The sequence below is a fragment of the Emydura macquarii genome, unplaced genomic scaffold (genome assembly GCF_026122565.2).
Source record: "Emydura macquarii macquarii isolate MOO-44397 ecotype Brisbane River unplaced genomic scaffold, CSIRO-AGI_Emac_v2 contig_691, whole genome shotgun sequence".
NCBI classification, from domain to species: domain Eukaryota; kingdom Metazoa; phylum Chordata; order Testudines; family Chelidae; genus Emydura; species Emydura macquarii.
In genome coordinates, this window is record NW_027130828.1 from 4,016,421 (window position 1) to 4,035,590 (window position 19,170).

The 19,170-nt window shown below is 39.6% G+C and overlaps 1 protein-coding gene across 6 annotated transcripts in view; it reads left to right on the top strand.

Annotated features, from left to right (window-relative positions):
• Positions 1 to 19,170, top strand: part of TTLL11 (tubulin tyrosine ligase like 11) — a 113,482-nt gene that overhangs the window by 18,307 nt on the left and 76,005 nt on the right. For 3 of the 6 annotated variants that reach the window (XR_010918585.1, XM_067541758.1, XM_067541760.1), the window contains exons 2-4: positions 820 to 916; positions 2,897 to 3,030; positions 16,235 to 16,810. Coding sequence is in view for 5 of the 6 variants with exons in the window: in XM_067541758.1 (XP_067397859.1) it covers positions 820 to 916; positions 2,897 to 3,030; positions 16,235 to 16,810 (807 nt within the window). In the remaining variant the exon portion in view is untranslated. Of the gene's footprint in view, positions 1 to 819; positions 917 to 2,896; positions 3,031 to 5,063; positions 5,139 to 16,234; positions 16,811 to 19,170 lie in introns of those variants that run through there. The other 3 variants (XM_067541761.1, XM_067541762.1, XM_067541759.1) reach the window with 3 other exon arrangements.

Below are 19,170 nucleotides of genomic sequence, written 5' to 3' on the forward strand. Positions count from 1 at the left end.
TGTTTAACTTCAGTTATTTTTCATTTCTTTAGAAAATAATACTAGTATCTGGAGGAAAATGACAAATGGATTTCTCATTTCTTCTTTCCAGACCTCCTACCACTGAGCTAAAAAGTTGTCCATTTGTTGATAATAAAATGAACAAAATAGTATAACTTATAGTTGTCTCTTGGTTGATACTGAAAAGTATAGTATATCTGTTTCACTGTGTATTTTAGAAATATATGTGATTTATTTAAAATGTTATAGTTTGATTTCCCCCCCCCCCCACGTCGTTTGCAATGAGGAGCTTTAAAAACAATGTAAAGCTACTGCGTTTAAATTAAACGTCCTGTTCTGAGCACTTAGTTTTAAGTTTGAGCCTCGGCTCAAGCATATGATTCAGTTTGATTGAAAAGCTACAGTAAGCATTTGGAAAAAATAATACTTTAAATACTGCAAATTGAAATGACTATTAATTAATTTATGTGTGCCCAGAGTTAAGTTACTAAATTAAATTCTAACATTAATTCTTTACAAAAGAGTAGTGGCAAAAGAGTTATTTCTCTCTTATTTATTGAGAGAAAAAAGTTTAATAGAATTTTTTTGTAAAAAATAGTTTTTATACTGATCACTAGCAGAGGCCCCAACTTTGATACCTTATAGTAATCTATTCCCATTGGAGCTGAGACCTACAAGTAAAGCTTGGGCTTTCCTGATGGCCAGAACGCTGTTCTCTGAAAGGCTTGTATTTTTATATGAACAGTTACTTCTACAACGATAAGAAATTTGTGGGTTTAGCCAATCACTTTCAAAATCTTTATTGTATCTCTTTTCCAGTTTCCATTTGGTCGACGCTTGCCCTGTGATATCTATTGGCATGGGGTATCATTTCATGATAATGACACATTCTCAGGTCAAGTCAACAAGTTTCCAGGTAATTAATCTTGTGTTTGAAGTTAAATAAATGCTTTGAAACTGTTTTTCATCTCCTGCTTTCTGAATCATTCACCCACCTTGCTGGTAGTACGCTGTCTTTTGTGGGCAGTTACGACTGGTAGCACTTTGCAAAATATGAAAGGTTTCATCTTATTTTGATCAGAAGTCTGGTGTTCTCCATCCTGATGCAAATGGCCGATTATATAGTCTTTGCCGCTTACATAGTGATGCTTACAATTGCAATAGCATTATTTGTTTTAGGCTTTTGTTATCTTGTGTTTATGTTGGATCTTCCTTGGACCTTTTGGATGCTACTGAAAACCTTCATTAATCAGAAGTTAAATATGAAATAAAACCAAGTTTTGCATCTTCTTATGTTAGGAATGGACCCCAGAGCTCAACTAACTAATGCTCAGATAAAAATATATCAAGATCAAATCCTGGTCCCATTGAAATGAATGGCAAATATCCCATTGTGTTCATCAGTATAGGATTTGACGCACAGTATACCATATTTTTCATTTTTGTGTGGTTATATATTGAAAAGAGATTTTCAAACTGCAGATCACTCTGACTCCTGTTATTGGGCATGTTTTATAAATCAATAATAATTAAAGAGAGATTTAGTTAAGACATGGTATGAATACCAGCATACAACTCAAGCTCTTTATGGATTGAGGGTGTAATGGGACATTAAGGATGTTTGAAGAGTGGAGTAGAAGATATATACAACATTAATTCAGAAAAAAACTGACCTTTAGGTTCTAATTAAATTAAAATAATTTAAACAATTCTTGTATGTCTTGTGACATCAATAAAAATGCTGCTACTTAGAGGGATTGTTTCCACTAAAATATATATATTTTGTACTGAGCTCTGGTTTATTTCTGGGAAAATCTCAAAGCAGAGTTCCTTAAAAGAATTTTTTTAATATTGAAGAGTTCATGTCAACTCTCATCTTATTATGACTATTCTACTTTTTTAAGCTCCCTTATTTCTCATTTAATCTCAGTATAGATCCCACTGAATAAGAACTAAGAGCTTAGGTATTGACTTATCTAAGCCCTTCACTTCAGATATATTGCTGCTGTTAGTATGCTGTGTGAGTAAGAAACCCCATATATAGAACTCTTTGCTCCACTTACTGACTTTTGCCTGTTTGTGAACAAAAATATAGACAAAAGTGAACAATGCACCTACATTGGTAAAGCTCTATAGTTTTTTGGTTGTTTAAATCTCATGCCTTGTGTATGATATTTACCGTAGCTGTTCCCTGCCTCCCATGTGGTGAGCAAGAAGGCTGCAGAGTTGACAAAAACAGTTTAGAGAGATCTTGAAGTCCCTTCACAATGCCCTTTTAACACCCAGAATGTTAATGGCCCTGATCCCGTAATCTGCTAAGTACTTCCTGTGAACATTTCCAACTCTCATTTACTTCCATGAGATTTGAAGACTCCGGCAGAATTGGGCCATTGAAAGACTAGACCTCAAAGTTGTTTTCTATTAAAGGAAATATTTTTCTCTTTGACATACTGTAATTGTTAAATTAAGGGTAAATAGTTTAGGAAGGTACCCTTCTAATTGTTTGAAGCAAGTGATGTCTCTTGTTCCTTCTCTGGAACACTGGCAAAATAAGATAAAATTCCAGACTGGATCAAAGAGCTAGTTAATGTTTGGACAGAAAAAACAACAACCCTCCTTCCTTTATTCCCATCTATATTTTGGGCAACTACCTTAAAGCATTCCCAAACCATGTGGTATGGTGATAAGTGCAGTATAAACAAATACCAAGTAAAAAGCTGCAAATCATTCAGTACCATGAGCAGCTGCAAAATTTTAGTTACATATTGAAAACAATGGCCAGAACACATAAACATACGGTAAGTAACAACACACAGCCTTACTTTACTTTGCTGCACTGAGCAAAGCCTAAGTGAATAGTCTTGAACACTTCCAAATACATCTTTATTTTCTCCAGGCATGACAGAAATGGTGCGTAAAATTACCCTGAGTCGGGCCGTGCGAACAATGCAGAATCTATTTCCTGAAGAGTACAACTTCTATCCCCATTCATGGATCCTGCCAGAAGAGTTCCCTCTCTTTGTTGCTGAGGTAGATCAGTTTTCTCCATACTCTCTGAATAATGCTGCCAGTAAGATATTTGTGGCTGTCATTCTTCATTTACTTTACTTTCATATCAGACTATTTAAAACTACATTTGTATTTCACAGAATCTATATATCGTTTTCAGTTTGCCTAAGAGCAGACATTGTTTGGGAGAGCTACTCTTATTTGTTATGCTCTAGAAATAATATCAAAACAACTGTGCCACCTCCTCCCCAACAAAAAGAGTGTTTGAATGTTAAACACAGCAGAAATTTAAACTCATTTCCCCAGCATATTTTATTGAGTTTAGAAGGAATGAGTAGCAGGATGTTCTGAGACTGGACTCTGTGGAATGTGACATCTCACCAGCATCATTTTCACTGAAATCTTTTTAGTTCATCCGATGTGTTTATATGAATCCTTCCAAGCAGTGTCTCTTAATGTGTTTGGTGTTTATAATATACTCACGTATTCCTCTGTGTGTAACTGGTGTTTGAATGATTTGTTTAAATGTTCAAAATGTAATAAAACTGTTCATTTTTCATAAAATCCAGAAAGAATTACTTTGATTTTATATGATGATTTATTTTTCTGTTATGGCAAGCATTTAAAAATATTGTATGTATTTATTTTAACCCTGTCTGACTCACCCAGTCATTCTTGCATTCTATAGTATCCTCTGCTTGGAAAAATGAGCAGAAAAAGGTAAGGATTTTATTAGACCTGTGTACTCTCTGTGTCACTTTTGAATGTAATACTTTTATCAGCAGTCCAGTTAAATCCATTATCATCTTCTAATATGTACTCTTCCAGTGTGCTAGGTCATCTTTCTGACACTTTACTAATGACAGTAAAAATTAGCAAGATTCCTATAGTATCCTCAGCTCTCGATGTAAAACAGATTTGCAAAGGGAGGTGTAAATTGCAATCAGATTAGGTATTTCAAGCACTTGAGTGAAGAGAATTTGGGAGTAAACTTTCCAAGCAGTGGACTGATTTGTAAATGTTATTCTTGTGGGAATTTTGCTGACCCAAGTGATCATGTATTCGTTATTTGGGCAGTGCTACAAGTGCATCCTACCGTAGATCAGTTATAAGAACAATACCTTTGTGCTGTCAGCAGGTGGCACTACAGATAAACAAATATTGCTCTCTGTGTAAGCGCTCATTAGTGTGAAGATGATTTTTGGTTTCCATTCTAAGAAGAGCAGCTGTCCAATAAAACAGTCCTTGGAGTTTCTTTGCATGTGTTCTTCCATCTGTGTTTGAGAAAAGTATCGTTTTTGTTATCAAACAATATAGTTTATGCTGTAAGAGTTTATGTTCTACTTAACAATGTGTTTGCAACGTAAAACATGAATAAAACTGTATCATAAATCCATAAATGATTGGGATGAGCTTGGAGAACATGACACTTGCCGCTTGGTGAGTTCATTCCCAACAGGAACTCTCCAAGCTTTGCTCTTTCAATTGGTTTAATTCTGGGAATTTAGTGCTGGTGAGGAGTTGTTGGATTGGCAGCCCTTGGAGACTGAAATCTTCTGTTTATCCAGAAGGGTACTGTATAGAATGGACAGTGTCCACATGACCTTCCCCACACTGTTCTGCCACTGTGCCTTAGCACTGATGTGGCAAGATGACCTCTAGGTTTGAGAGGATAGTTTTGTGTCATCATCCATGTTTGTGGCCTTGTGATGTGAGATCTTGTCTCTTGGAACTAGACTTGGACACCAAACATCTATAAGATTTGTCTGTATTTGAACAGGCAACCTAAAGTTGAAAGTTACTGTATCATTACCAATCACCTGAGCTATCTGATCTGCTTGCTCTTTCTGTTGAGCTCCCACTGCTTGCCAAAATAAAATCACCTGTTATATATTTTAATATTCCTCAGATTCTGTGGGCAAGAGCCTGTGGTGATATCTTGCATGTGTATAAATAACTGTAAATTTTTTTCCATTTCCATCCTTCCCCAATTCTACTCCCAGTCAGAAAATACTGCAGCTGCTTCAGTAACATTTTTCCCTATTTAGAAAAAAAAAATCGGCAAGAGGGCTGCCATCTTGACAATTTCATGCAGACGGGGACTCCTGCTGGGAAATATCAGGAAAATGGTAATTCTCTGAGCATCATTCATATGAAATTGAAACGGTGACAGGTATTTCTAACTGGTTTTAAAAGTTAACTTCTTTTCAGTCAATATATATTTAACTCTCTGAAATATTACAACCACCCTTTGTAATTTGTCAGATGCCCAACCACTTCAAGGGAGGAGTGATATCCTGTCTGTTCGGTTTCCAAATAGTCTGCAGAATTTATCTTGATGCAATATAGAGTTTCAGAACTTCATTTTCCCAGTTGTTTCAAATGGTGTTGCCTTTACATAGGCCTCTTATAGTTGCCTGCCTTGTCCTCTCTTTGAGCATAATGAATAGGCATAGTTTGTTTGATTTTTTTTTATAAGAATCTAATTTAGACAGTGTAATTTTCATGCAGAGCATAATTTAGGTTGTGTTAATCTGGTTTTCTGATGTTGGAGACCTCATAAATATGGGCGTTCAAATCTAACAGCATGTTTATTTAATGTTTTTTGCCAAATCATCAACTAAAATATTTCCATCAAAGGGAAACCTAAATAGAAAAACCCATAGTTGTCCCGGATTTTCAACTAGATCTATGTTTGGCATTTCAATTTGTACTCCAGTTAATTTTGCCCACAGTTTTTCGAGTGGTTAGAAAATTTAGACATCTAACTACCTGACCTGAAGGAGAATATCAAATATGTAGCCTTTCTGTAATCACTTAAAATAATGGATGTGAACATCATCCCTTTCCGTGGTCTGGACTTCACATTTTAGGCAATGGCATAGTGTATTCATTTAAAAAAACCCCGTAATTTCTTCATCTCCAAACTGCACTGATGCTCTCATGAAAAGAATTTTTATTTCACCAAGATTTTTGTTATAAGTGAGAACCTTCTCTTTGGAGGAGTTGAGCTCACTAAAGATATCCCAAGGATCTTAACGAACAAAAGTATCTTTTATAGTGTTATCCAAACAAGCTTAATCAAGATTTATCTGGATTAGGCACCCATCCCCACCCCCAAATAAAACCTGGAAGGAGATTCAAAATTCTGAATCTCAGGTTAATAAACCAAGGTTGAGGCCTGGATCTGCCACATGTTTTCTCTGATTCTGGAAAACTTCATGATCCACTTCTTATGCATTGTCATGAAATGTGAAATCTCTTGCACTTTCACTCAAGGGAACATGACTGGTATTAAACTAGAGTGAATCAATTCTTAGGGAGCAATATTACAGGATGAAAACAATCAATACTGATTGTATCAATTTGCTTCAGGGCTGTCTTTGTTTCATACTTTAACATTGCCAAAAATATAGTATCTTAAGTCTACCGAAAGAACTCATTATAAAGTTTCCTCATTTGGACTAGCCTCAGTCCAAAGATATTAACTAGTCTTTGGTGTTGAAAGTTGCATTACTTGAGTAAGCCGGTTTCCCCCCCCGGCTTATGAAAAAATCAATTTTCATCACCATCAGACATAACAATGGAAGAAAATTTGAAATCCAGCTTGCCTAGCAGATCTGGAAATATTTCAAGGGTATTCACCCTTAGCAGTTTGTCCTGTTAAATAGAATGAAGGATTCTTAGGTGTTTCCTGGGTGTTTCCTTGTTCAGAATCTAAGTGTCAAACGGAATTGGAAGCTAGTGGGCTAATATCATTGTGGTGGTTTACAGCCTGCCAAGAAGATCTATTTTGTGTTGTAGATCTCCTCAGCATTTCTATAAAAACATATGAACTTTGCTTGAAGTCCAAATTGGATGTTGTCCTTTGAGGTTTATTCCTTTACTGTACTTTCCACTCCCCTTGGGTTTGTCTAAATACAAAAAATAAGACATGTTTGAAGATATTAAAATCATGTTATTTAAAATCACAACTTTGCACATGGTGTAGATGGGGCCAGTCATGCTTAAAATGTAATATATGGTCATGGTCAGTCCTAGGGCCCTTCCTTCCATCCAGTGTTGACTATGACCAGCTAACATGTTTTAAAATACAACATGCCTTAAGTGCAAAGTTGTGTTTTAAAATTGTTAGTTAATTCATTTTCCAACGTGACTTATTTTCCCAGTCTAGACAAACCTTTGGATGACATAGCTGATCAAAGAAAGTATTTGGAGTATTCTACTGGTTGTGGTGAAGACCTTCAAAAGTTGCCTACAAGACCAAAAATTCTTCTTCTTCCTTGAGGCCAGTCAATCTGCTAGAAGGCAGATTGATCCCAGATCATCCTCCTCTCTTCAAGTCTTGTCCTTGTTGATTGGTGTATGTAAATTATGATGGACTGAAAGGCTTAAGGAGAGAGCAGTGGATAGTTTCCAAGACAGGAACAGGGTTTTCACCTCACCTGGAAACGTAGGGAAATGCTTTCTTGCTTTATTTCTGGTCTTGAAAGACAAATGACTAAGGAAAGTTTATAGCTAAAATCCAGACATCTGTCAGTTTCAATAGATTTAGCCAAATGTCTGTGAAAGTTGAAAAATGATGTCCTTTCTAGTAGAAATGGATGGATTAGGAAGGAGTTCAGTAAAGGGAGGTTGATCTTCATTAATAGCATGCTAGGATAAAAATGTGAAATTAATTTGGCTGGCTTTGAATTAGAAACTTTGCTGTAACTAATAATTTTAGTCTTATGATCTGACTTTCCTTACGTGGGCTACCTTGACGATGTGTGGGATTCCTCTCTTTTTCTCTTGCATTTTGCACTCTCTCCCTGATATTTTCTGTAACAAACTTTTGCCTTAAATATAATAAATGTTCTAATAAACCAACTCTGCCTTTTTTAATGAGGCTGAGCATGTTGCATCTGTCCTCAGCCAGCATGCATTATAATGTGATTCATCTGTGTTTGTCTAGACAGACCTTTGTCTGAGACACTGCTCACTTTTTCATTGGTCAGAGAAATGAGTTACTGTCATGTTTGATATTGGAGCATACAGGACGGAAGCTCCTTGCTTGAGTTCTTTGAAAACAGCAGGTTTAGAGCACCTCGCTTATTAGTGCTGATACAAAATACTGGCCTCTTTTTGTAGGAAACAGGTGTTTTGTTTTGTTCTGAACTTGAACAACAATTGAAATGATGATTTAAAATACAGCATTGCACACGCAGGTTGCCACTATATCCTCAAACAGTGGTTTCCAGAAAGCACTTTCCTCTTCCATAGAGAGCCTCTGCAGCAGAGCAGAAAAAGCCAGAGGCAGGCGCAGCAGAAATGGGGAATGGAAGACAGATTGTCCCTGTCATTCTAGTAAAAAATCATAGCAGGCAGTTTAATGTATAAGCCTGACCAAACACCCCTTTTCTGACATTGCATTTCTAAGGCTATGTCTACACTAAAGGCCTTGCAGTGGCCCAGCTCTACCGATGCAACTGTACCACCGTAAGATCTCTCGTGTAGCCACTCTGCTGATGGGAGAGAGCTCACCCATCGACCTAATTAAACCGCCCCCAAAGAGCAGCAGCAACTATGCACATTAGCACTTCTGCCAGCAAAATTTGTGTTCCTTGGGGTGTTTTTTTTCACACCCCACGTGACATAAATTTTGCCAATGTAAGTGGTAGCATAGACATGGCCTAATAGTGAATTGAAAGCTGGAGTCTCTTTATGGGAAGCTCTGTTCTGTGGGTTAAGATAATTGAGAGGAAGGTTATTCCCTTGTGGATAAAACCATTAGGGTCCAAATCCTGATTTCCTTATTCTCCCAACTAATCCCTTTAATCTAATTGGACTTGGCCTTATGTAAAAAACATGGAAAAATATCTGATGTCCATTGCCTCTTTGACCCTTGAAGCGACCAGCTATTCTGATAAAGGACTTTTCATTCCATTAAGATTAATTGTCCCTGAGAAAATCCCTGGTTAAGTAATTAGAATCAAGTTCACAAAGCAATGAGGAGGAAGAGTGGTGTGATTCCCAGTAAAGTAAATGAGTCATATGGAAAAACTGCACTATCCCCTGAAAATCTGAGGGGTGGCAGAAGAGAACTAAGTAGTGTGGATGGATTAGCTAATGAAGCCACTAGAAATGGACAGTCACGCCTGAAATTCTATGACTTTCCTAGCCAGCCCTTCCCTATGTCCCAATTTTTCTTTCCCACTGCAGTACCAGGACTGGTTGTGGAAATCGATCGAATTTGCTGGTGCCTCAGGATACCAACTAAGAAAGAAAAACAATCTCAGAGCAGTGCCAGAGAGAGGGCAGACTACTGCTGTGAACACATGTGAAACACAGCACCAGCCATTCCCTGCGTAGTGCTAGATTCATGTGGCAATTTAATTCTGCCTGTGTTTTTCTTTTTCTTTTTTTTTTTGTTTGATATCTGAATTCAAGAAAAGAATAGTGTATACTAAGCCTGTTCCTGCTATTTCAAGAAACTAGTGAAGCTTCCATCTGCTTTTGAGAGAAAAGATTGTTTTTAAAAAGTCTCTTGAACCACTGGATCTTCTCTGTAGTAGGTAATGTGGACTGCTGTAGTACATCCCGCATTTTTCTTGCTGCTCCTGGTTGTTTGTGGTTCTGCATTGTTCTGAATTTTGTGGTCTCCTACCTATCATTCCCTTTCCATGGGAACTTGGGTTTTGTAGGGTTTTTGGTTTTGTTTTTTTTACTGGAAAACACAGAATTTGCTTTAATGCTTTTACAATTAAAATATTTGTGAATTTAAGGCTCATGAAAGTGTCTGGATTTCTAGTCCTGTTGACTGTAGCACTATCAGTAGATCAAATGTGGCACTGGCAGAAGCAGTGCAAGATTTTTTACCTCAACCCCGAGCTGCAGAGACCACCTTTAAAGGGTGAAAGAGCATTTCAGTCTCCATAGCCCACTCAATCTTTGGCCTTTCTGCTGAGATTGCCAACAAGGTTGCCAATTAGTGCCAGCTCCTGGTGGTTGTATACCTTTTTTGAGATGTACATGAAGGACCCAACTTAAGTGCACTTTACAATCCCAAACAACCCTCAGGTGGTAACAGCCATTGGGCGCCGGTGACATTGACTGGATTTGAACTGTTTATATACGTGTGAAAGACTCCCGAGTCATCTAGTTCCCAAGTAGTTTGATTTATCCTTGGCATGCTTATAAATTCTGAAGCATGCCAACTTCACTAACTTAAAAATATGTCTGTGCTCTATCCTTTCCTTATAACATGTCATAAAGCCTGCTATGTTTTTGAATGCTTTTTATTTTAGATTGCTCTAAAGTTGTCCTGATCCTCTATCAAAATTTTTGTTGTCATTCTTGAGGCCTGGCAGTCTCTCTAGTTTGATTTTATTGCTTTGTATGGCAAAAATAAAACGTAGATAGTAGGAGTTATTGATGCACCATGCGGGATCTCTATATATCCAGCCGGTATTGTCAGTTCCTCCCACTGACCTAGTTACTATTTTCTGTTTTGTTTGTCCTCTTAAAATAAAAAATTGAGGCTTATGAAGTTTTATTTTGTTTCTTAAGAATGTAATAATGTAGGTAATTTTAGATCTGGTGATTGTTCTCTTTTCTGATGTAAAATAATTTAATTATATTGTTTTGAAAGAATTGACAGAAGAGGTGCAGTTCATGAATGTGCAGATCTTAAGCCCAAAGATTAGTTATCAGTGCCCTGTTAAATTCTGATCCATTGCATTCATTTGAGAGTGATGTTAGCCTCCAAACACTACTTACTAAATGAATGTATCAATTAACAAGTGGTTTTCAAAGGCCAACTAACCCTATTAAAAATAATTCTATTTGCTCCTGCCAGCATAACACAGTCTCTTCTAAGCAAGGTGGTCTCATTTTCTTATGGCTAAGATCACTGGTTCTTTAGGAAAGAAAAACTGGCCAGGATGTTTTGTCACTTCTGGATGGAACTCATGCTGACATGTAAAAAAAAGACATTTATTGATGCTGGTCCAAGAAGTTATTAGTTACCATAGAAGTCAGCATTATCGTCTTCTGCTATTACCGCCAGCATTGTTAATGCAACCAAAGTTAAAAGCCTGCTGATGCTGATGTGTGGAAATTACAGAGGACCAGGCACAAACTCCAAATCTATATGCCTTCAAACCTTGGGGGGGTATTTGGGTCCAGATCTGAACTTTGTAACTCTCATTAACTGTCATTACTGCTGCTCCACATTTGTGTGTAAATGGAAGCTTTCTGCTGCATAACTGGCCAGCTCTTTCTACCTGCTTCATTCATGTCTTTATAGGTCACATTTGGAGTTTGGTAGGTGTTCTGACAAGACCACCAATACTCCACAGCTAATGATAGCAGAGATGGGGTGTCACAGAGTGGCTGGACTCTTTAAAGGGAAATGGGCCTTAGTCCTCCTGTGACAAGATCAGCTCACCTTCCCAGATGGTTAATAATAAATGAAGAGGCCAGGACTGAGACTATAGGGAGGAAGAGACAAACTCCTGAAGTGGTCCCTGTAGACTCCTAATACTCCAGTTAGAGGGTTGGGAGTGGCCACATGCCAGAAGCCTGGGGATCTGCAGCTGGTTGAAGAAGAGCAGCTGCAAGTGAGTGCTGCAAGGAATAAAGGAACAGTTTGAACTGAACCCAGTTCAGGGAAACAGGGCTTGGGGGTTCCTGTCTCAAGGAGAGAAAACTGGAACCAGTGGCCAGCTGGATGAAGTGGGTGTGAAGTATTAATGTTTTTGAAGTAACTAAGTTGATCCCTCTCCAGAAAGGGTATGTTTTAAAATACTGTGGACTGGGTGAGTTATTGAAAAGCTCTGTGAGAGAGGGAAACTGAAGCAGGGTGCAGTAGAGCCACTTCAGCCATGAGGGGGCCCTTGGGAGGTGGCTGACCTTGTTACATAGGGGTTTGTGGTAAACTATGCCCTATATTCACCCCAAGGGTCTAGGATACAGAGCTTCAAACATTTCCCTGGCATGATGGCTTACATTACACATCATGGAGGCCTAGGTAAGGATCAAACAACTGTCACAAGTAATCAAGACTCACGCTACACATCTACTCTGTACTGTGTGCAGAAAGGACATTGCTACAGTGGAAGGAATCTGCAAAGAGGCCTCCTGGTCCACCAGCAATACTCTTAGGCCATATCTACATAGGGACCCTCAGAAAAGTTGAGGCAAATCAACAAAGGTGTAAATGTGCATAAATTAAAGCATGTTAACCCCATGTGGATGGTCTCATTCAGGAGTAAAATGGCATTCATTTGGTGTAACTTAATCTTCCATGGATGACAGCACGCACATGAGAAGCAGGCGTGCCAGGCAGTCAGTGCACTTTAATTTACATGCATTCGCATGTCACACCTGTAGTTGTGTCCCCATGTAGACATGGCCTTAGAAAGCACTACATAGTCACTTTTCCTTCATCAACAGAGACATCTTTTGTAGGAAGGTGCTGTCAGCAGTGGTATCAAAATGAATTAATAGTATCTGCTTTATAAGGGAAATCTCATATTCCTATTTTTCCTACCCTTCCCTCTCTACTTTTGTGACTCGCTGCTTCCCATTTGTATGTAGACTTGGGTATGTGGTAGAATGGAGTATTTCTTACCCAGTAATTTCTCTTCTAGTAAGGGCATCTCCTTCTAGCGACCCCAATCCAACCCATACTGGTTATCAAGTCAATAACTAGGATGCATTTCTGCAAAGAAAAACTATTGGAATATACATAATCCTTTCCTAGAGACAATACATTATCACCCAGTAACAATAAAAAACACTGACTCGATTCTTAAAAAAATCCACAGTATAAAAATATAAATTAAGAGGATTTATCTAGGTATGTAAAGTTATCTGTAAAACAACCAACACTTATTTTGTGTAGTGGTTTCCCTAAGCAGATTTTTCACATTTAAATCTATATTTGTTCAATGGTTTTGTTTCAAATAAATTATTATTGTTTATTCAGTTATCCATTGGGGGCAATACACTTCATGCGAAACTAATACAATAGAGCACTAACAAAGGAAAATTGAAAATTTCAGAAGTCCTAGAACATAGACGACTAAGATTGGAAGAGACCTCAGGAGGTCATCTAGTCCAACCCCCTGCTCAAAGCAGGACCAACCCCAGCTAAATCATCCCAGCCAGGGCTTTGTCAAGCTGGGCCTTATAAAATCTCTGAGGATGGAGATTCCACCACCTCCCTAGGTAACCCATTCCAGTACTTCACCACCCTCCTAGGGAAGAAGTTTTTCCTAATATCCAACTTAGACCTCACCTACTGCAACTTGAGACCATTGCTCCTAGTTCTGTCATCTGCCACCACTGAGAGCAGCCTAGCTCCATCCTCTTTGGAACCTCCCTTCAGATAGTTGAAGGCTGCCATCAAATCCCCCCTCTCTTCTCTTCTTCAGACTAAATAAACCCAGTTCCCTCAGCCTCTCCTCCTAAGTCATGTGCCCCAGCCCCCTAATAATTTTCGTTGCCCTCTGGTGGATTCTCCAATTTGTCCACATCCTTTTTGTAGTGGAGGCCCCAAAACTGCACACAGTACTCCAGATGTGGCCTCACCAGTGCCGAATAGAGGAATAATCACTTTCCTTGATCTGCTGGCAATGTTCCTACTAATGCAGCCCAATATTCTATTAGCCTTCTTGGCAACAAGGGCACACTGTTGACTCATATCCAGCTTCCTGTCCATTGTAACCCCCAGGTCCTTTTCTGCAGAACTGCTGCTTAGCCAGTTGGTCCCCAGTCTGTAGTAGTGTATGGGATTATTCTATCCTAAGTGCAGGATTCTGCACTTGTCCTTTTGAACCTCATCAAGTTTCTTTTGGCCCAATCCTCCAATTTGTCTAGGTCACTTTGTATCCTATTCCTAACCTCCAGGGTATCTACCACTCCCCCCAGCTTAGTGTAATCAGTGAGCTTGCTGAGGGTGCAATCCACCCCATCCTCCAGGTCATTATGAAGATGTTGAACAAAACCAGTCCCAGAACTAACCCGTGGGGCACTATGCTTGACAACAGCTCAATGTCTCATTGGCATCTGATAATCACTACCCATTGAGCCTGATGATCTAGCCAGCATTCTATCCACCTTGTAGTCCATTCATCCAACCCATACTTCTTTAACTTGCTGGCAAGAACACTGTGGGAGACCATATCAAAAGCTTTGCTAAAGTTAAGGTATATCAGATTCACCACTTTATCCATATCCAGAGAGCCAGTCATTGCATCATAGAAGGCAATCAGGTTGGTCAGGCATGACTTGCCCTTGGTGAATCCATGCTGACTGTTTCTGATCACCTTCCTCTCCTTCAAGTGCTTCAAAATGGATTCCTTGACCTGCTCCATGATTCTTCCGGCAACTGACTGGTCTGTAGTTCCCAGGATCCTCCCCCTTCCCTTTTTTAAAGATGCAATCACATCAGCCAACTCCCTCAGCACCCTCGGCTGCATTGCATCTGGCCCCATGGACTTGTGAATGTCCAGCTTTTCTAAATAATCTTGAACCTGTTCCTTCACTGAGGGCTGCTCACCACTTTCCCATACTGTGTTGTCCAGTGCAGTAGTCTGGGAGCTGACCTTGTCTGTGAAGACCAAGGCAAAAAAAACATTGAATATTTGAGCTCTTTTCCCATCATCTGTCTCTAGTTGCTTCCTCCGTTTAGTAAGGGGCCCACACTTTCCCTGACCACCACCTTGTTGCTAACATACCTGTAGAAACCTTTCTTGTTACCCTTCACGTGCCTTGATAGCTGCAACTCCAATTTTGCTTTGACTGTCCTGATTTCATTCCTGAATGCTTAAGCAATATATTTATAGTCCTCCAGAGTCATCTGTCCAAGCTTCCACTTGTAAGCTTCCTTTTTGTGTTTAAGCTCACCGAAGATTTCTTTGTTAAGCCAAGCTAGTTGCCTCCTATTCTTGCTATTCTTCCTGTGCATCAGGATGGCTTGTTCCTGTGCCCTCAGTAAGGTTTCTTTAAAGTGTGCTAACTTTGAAAAGATACAAGGCTAGGCATGTCATTCATTTCAGATTCAGCCAAAGGTTTTGCTACAATATTAAATACCATTAAACTCTCTGGACTAATTTGCCTTACCTTGCTTATTTCACACTGTGTGTGTGTCTAGAAAAAACATGAATTGTAGTCCATGAGGAACAGGTTTTCCTAATGGGATGCAAAACCACTTCTAGAAGTTACTATAATCATGGTGGAAAGAATTTTTTTGCTCCTTTTGATCAGAAAACTAGTAGTTGAGCTCCAGGCCTAAATATAGCATTGATATAATGTACAAGAAATGTTCAATTACAAAGTGAAGAGCAGTGGCTGTTATATAGAATATGCTATTCAATGGAGGAAAATATTTTTGTTGTGATTGATTATGCCTTAGCTTAACTAACACAACTTTTGGTGAAAACCACTCATTGGTGGAAATTGTACAGTTCTCATTTCTTGACAGATTTGGTTCCAGCAAACTTGTGCTTGCCTCAAAGCCTTAAAGGGATGTGTATGTCAGGAGGGGGTGTTGATTGCCAGGCCCAAGAGTCTGTGTGCAGTAACCCCATAGATTTGCCCTAAACTGCATGTCATGCAACTGAAGAGATTTAGTCCTGCTGGACTGGAGAGGAAAGGAGAATGTGGAAATAGGAAATGTGTCCTGACTTGATGTGTGTTTGTGGTGCTGGGGCAGGGTTCTTGTAATTCATGAAGGGGAGAGAGAGGGAGAGGCCTCCTGATGTAGACATGTATACTACACTTCGCACAACCCTGGAGCATCCACAATAACTTGCACACTAACACAGTGGTCTGGGCCCCTCCTGAGCCAGGGCTCCCTGCAGTTTACAGCTTTGCCAGCCATCAAGAACAAGAAATGTTTCAGACCATATTTTGTCACACTGCATTCGAAGGAGGTTCCTGGGACCATTTATATGATGGGATGCTATATAAACTGCAATCCCTCTAGATTGTTAACTCCTCTCCCACGTTTTTGGCCTGATTTTTGTGTTCTTGTCAACACCATTGTGTATTTTCCACTCTTACTTGCATAATGTTTACTTCTGTTATGCTGTGTACAGTATAGTTTTTGTGTATTTTACTTGTGAGTGGAATTTCCTTTCACATGTTGTAGCATTAAAGCTTTTCCTTCAGAAATAATAAAGACGTTTTCCCTGTATTAATGTCCTTCTTTGATCTAATCATCTTTCTTTCCTTCTAGGTTCGAATGATGAAAGACAATGATCCACCCTGGAAGCCCACTTTCATTGTGAAACCTGATGGCGGGTGTCAAGGGGATGGAATTTACCTCATTAAAGACCCCAGTGACATTAGACTGGCAGGAAACCTACAGAGCAGGCCAGCTGTAGTGCAAGAATATATCAGCAAACCGCTGTTGATTGACAAATTGAAATTTGATATTCGTCTATATGTCTTACTGAAATCTTTAGAACCATTAGAGATTTATATAGCCAAAGATGGGCTCTCTAGATTTTGTACAGAGCCTTATCAAGAGCCCACCCTCAAAAACTTACACCAGGTATTTATGCACTTAACCAACTATTCACTGAATATTCACAGCGGGAATTTCATCCATTCTGAAAACGTAAACACCGGCAGCAAAAGGACTTTTTCAAGCATTCTCTATAGACTCTCTTCCAAAGGAATTGACATCAAGAAATTGTGGTCAGATATAATTTCATTGGTGATTAAGACTGTTATTGCACTGACTCCAGAGCTGAAAGTTTATTACCAATCTGATATACCAGCAGGAAAGCCTGGGCCAACTTGCTTCCAGGTAGGTCAGGAATTTTTATGTAAGGGGTGCATTCCTATGAGATATAGCCACATCGTTTCTATAACCCTTGTTGTAACAACATCGGAGTGAAGTTTTTTTTTTCTTTCATGCATAAATTAATCTTGTGTGTTTAGTTCACTTCCTAAAATGTTTTCTTTTTAATTCTTTTTGTTGATCGCTGATGAGGATAGTAGTTGTAAACTGGGCAATCCCTTATGCAAGTTCACAATTTATATGCTCTGCACCACATTTTTTGGCTAGCAGACTCTCATCAGTGTCACTTAAACCACCTTACCATCATCCTTGTACACATCCTCATAGTTTATGTGGGGTTTCAGTCACATTCAAACGCTCCCCCTTGAAGTTTCCAGATTGCAATGTTGGAAACTCCAAATAGCAATCATCCATAGCTAAGATACCATAGTGATGACTCTTGCATAAATACCTAGCCAGAAGCATGGTGAAGGTAGCCACTGATGATCAAAGTCCATACGCTGGCAGTAAATGCTGAGTACTTAGCACATATCCGAATCCCCTACCCTCCCTCCCTTTCCCTTTCTGACCACTCCCTTCCAAACATTGACATCTGGGTGGACATCTGTATTCTCCACATAAAAGGCCAGTTCAGCTTATTGCTACTTCCAGAAGTTAGGTAGTCTGTCACATTGTGATTTTTAACTGGCCCGATCAATTTAAATGGTATAGGTGTATTCTGAACCAACTCACTAAACCAGGAAAAATTCCCTCCATCCATGTGGGATTTTTGCTGTTGACTTTTTTTTTTTTTTTGGGTAAGAGAGGAAAAGAAGAAAGATAAGTCATGAAATGTCCAGCATCACAAATGACCTTTGCAGAACAATAATTCAGGCAGGTCTCACCAGAAAACAGTGACAGTCTATGATTATAAGCAAACTCTATCATTAAAGTGAAGATGACCACTGAAGCAGAAATTTACCAATTAGTGTCTAAATCCACAATAAAATGCTCTGAAAACTACACCTCAGGCATTTTTTTAATTTCCTTCTCCACAACAAGGAGCCTGTAGTAGTGGCAACTCTGTGTCTAGCCACACAACAACTAGATGAATCTACAGTAAATTGGTTTCCACTGCAGGAGAGTGGTGGGTTTTCACCTACCCTAATGGTTTCTCTAAAGTCTCTGAAGGGTGTTAGCAGCCTCAGGAAGGGAGAAGTCCATGTTTGTGCTGTACAAACCACCAGACTGGCTGAGAAAAAACTGTTATAGTAAAAGAGGTTTTGTGGAAACAGACTCAGGTTTTTGCAAGAAATGGGTTGGGTGTAGCAGCTAAGACACAGGAATGAACTGGAGACAGGGATGGTCACTTTTTCCACTTTCCTTTAAACAAGATCTGCTAAAATCACTTAACTGCATTAACTTGCTGAAGGCAAGCAAATGGTGTCTTCAGCAGAACTTGTGCAAAAGCTGAGCAGATGCTGTGTTTGGTATGCTACAGAGAAGACTCAGGGCTCAGCAGGGCAAGGTGACCACACCAAGGAAATCATTGAAAACCTCAGGGCCCCATTGTGCTAAATACCATATAAATACAAAGGAAGAGACAGTCCTGTCCCAAAACGCTTACAATCTAAACAGATAAGACAGACAAAATGCAGGGAAAAGGAAGTATCAGATTTGTTGTATAGGTGGGGAATGAGACATGGAGAGCTTACGTGATTTGCCTAAAGCAGGGGTCCCCAAACTTTCAGCTCCCAGGGCCACATCACTCAGTCTGGCTCTTATGGTGGGCCGGACTGGCTCCTCCTGGCCACGGCTCTGGGCCCACATCATGTGGGAGGCGGTGGGGGGGCGTCTGCCATGCGGTGCTGTTTGGGGCTGGGAGTGGCTCCTGGCCAGGGCACTGGGTCCACATCACATGGGAGAAGGGTGGGGGAACAGGCGGGGCCAGGAGGGGGGTGCGGACTCAGGGGGCCGGTCAAAATGTGTTGGTGGGCCGGATGTGGCCCATCGGCCGTAGTCTGGGGACGCCTGGCATAAAGCCATGCAGGATGGCTGTGGCAGAGTTAAGAAGTGAACCCAGATCTCCTGAATCCCACTCTAGTGTTTTAACCATTCCCATCATTCCTCTTCATCATTACAGCATGATGGTATATCAGCCTGTTTGTGAATGAAGGGGTGTTAAATATCCTCATTAAAATGTTTTGTGGAATAGGATTTTGCACGTCACTATTCTTGAGAAGTGCTGCTCCCATGATGGGAGGAAAACAAAGAATTTAGGCAATCACACTGAACTCTCTAGTTTTCTGGTTAGGATGGGAGAGCAGTCCCTTTAGTTAGATGGATACCTTAGGCTGTCTATATGGTACATAACAATATGTGCCATT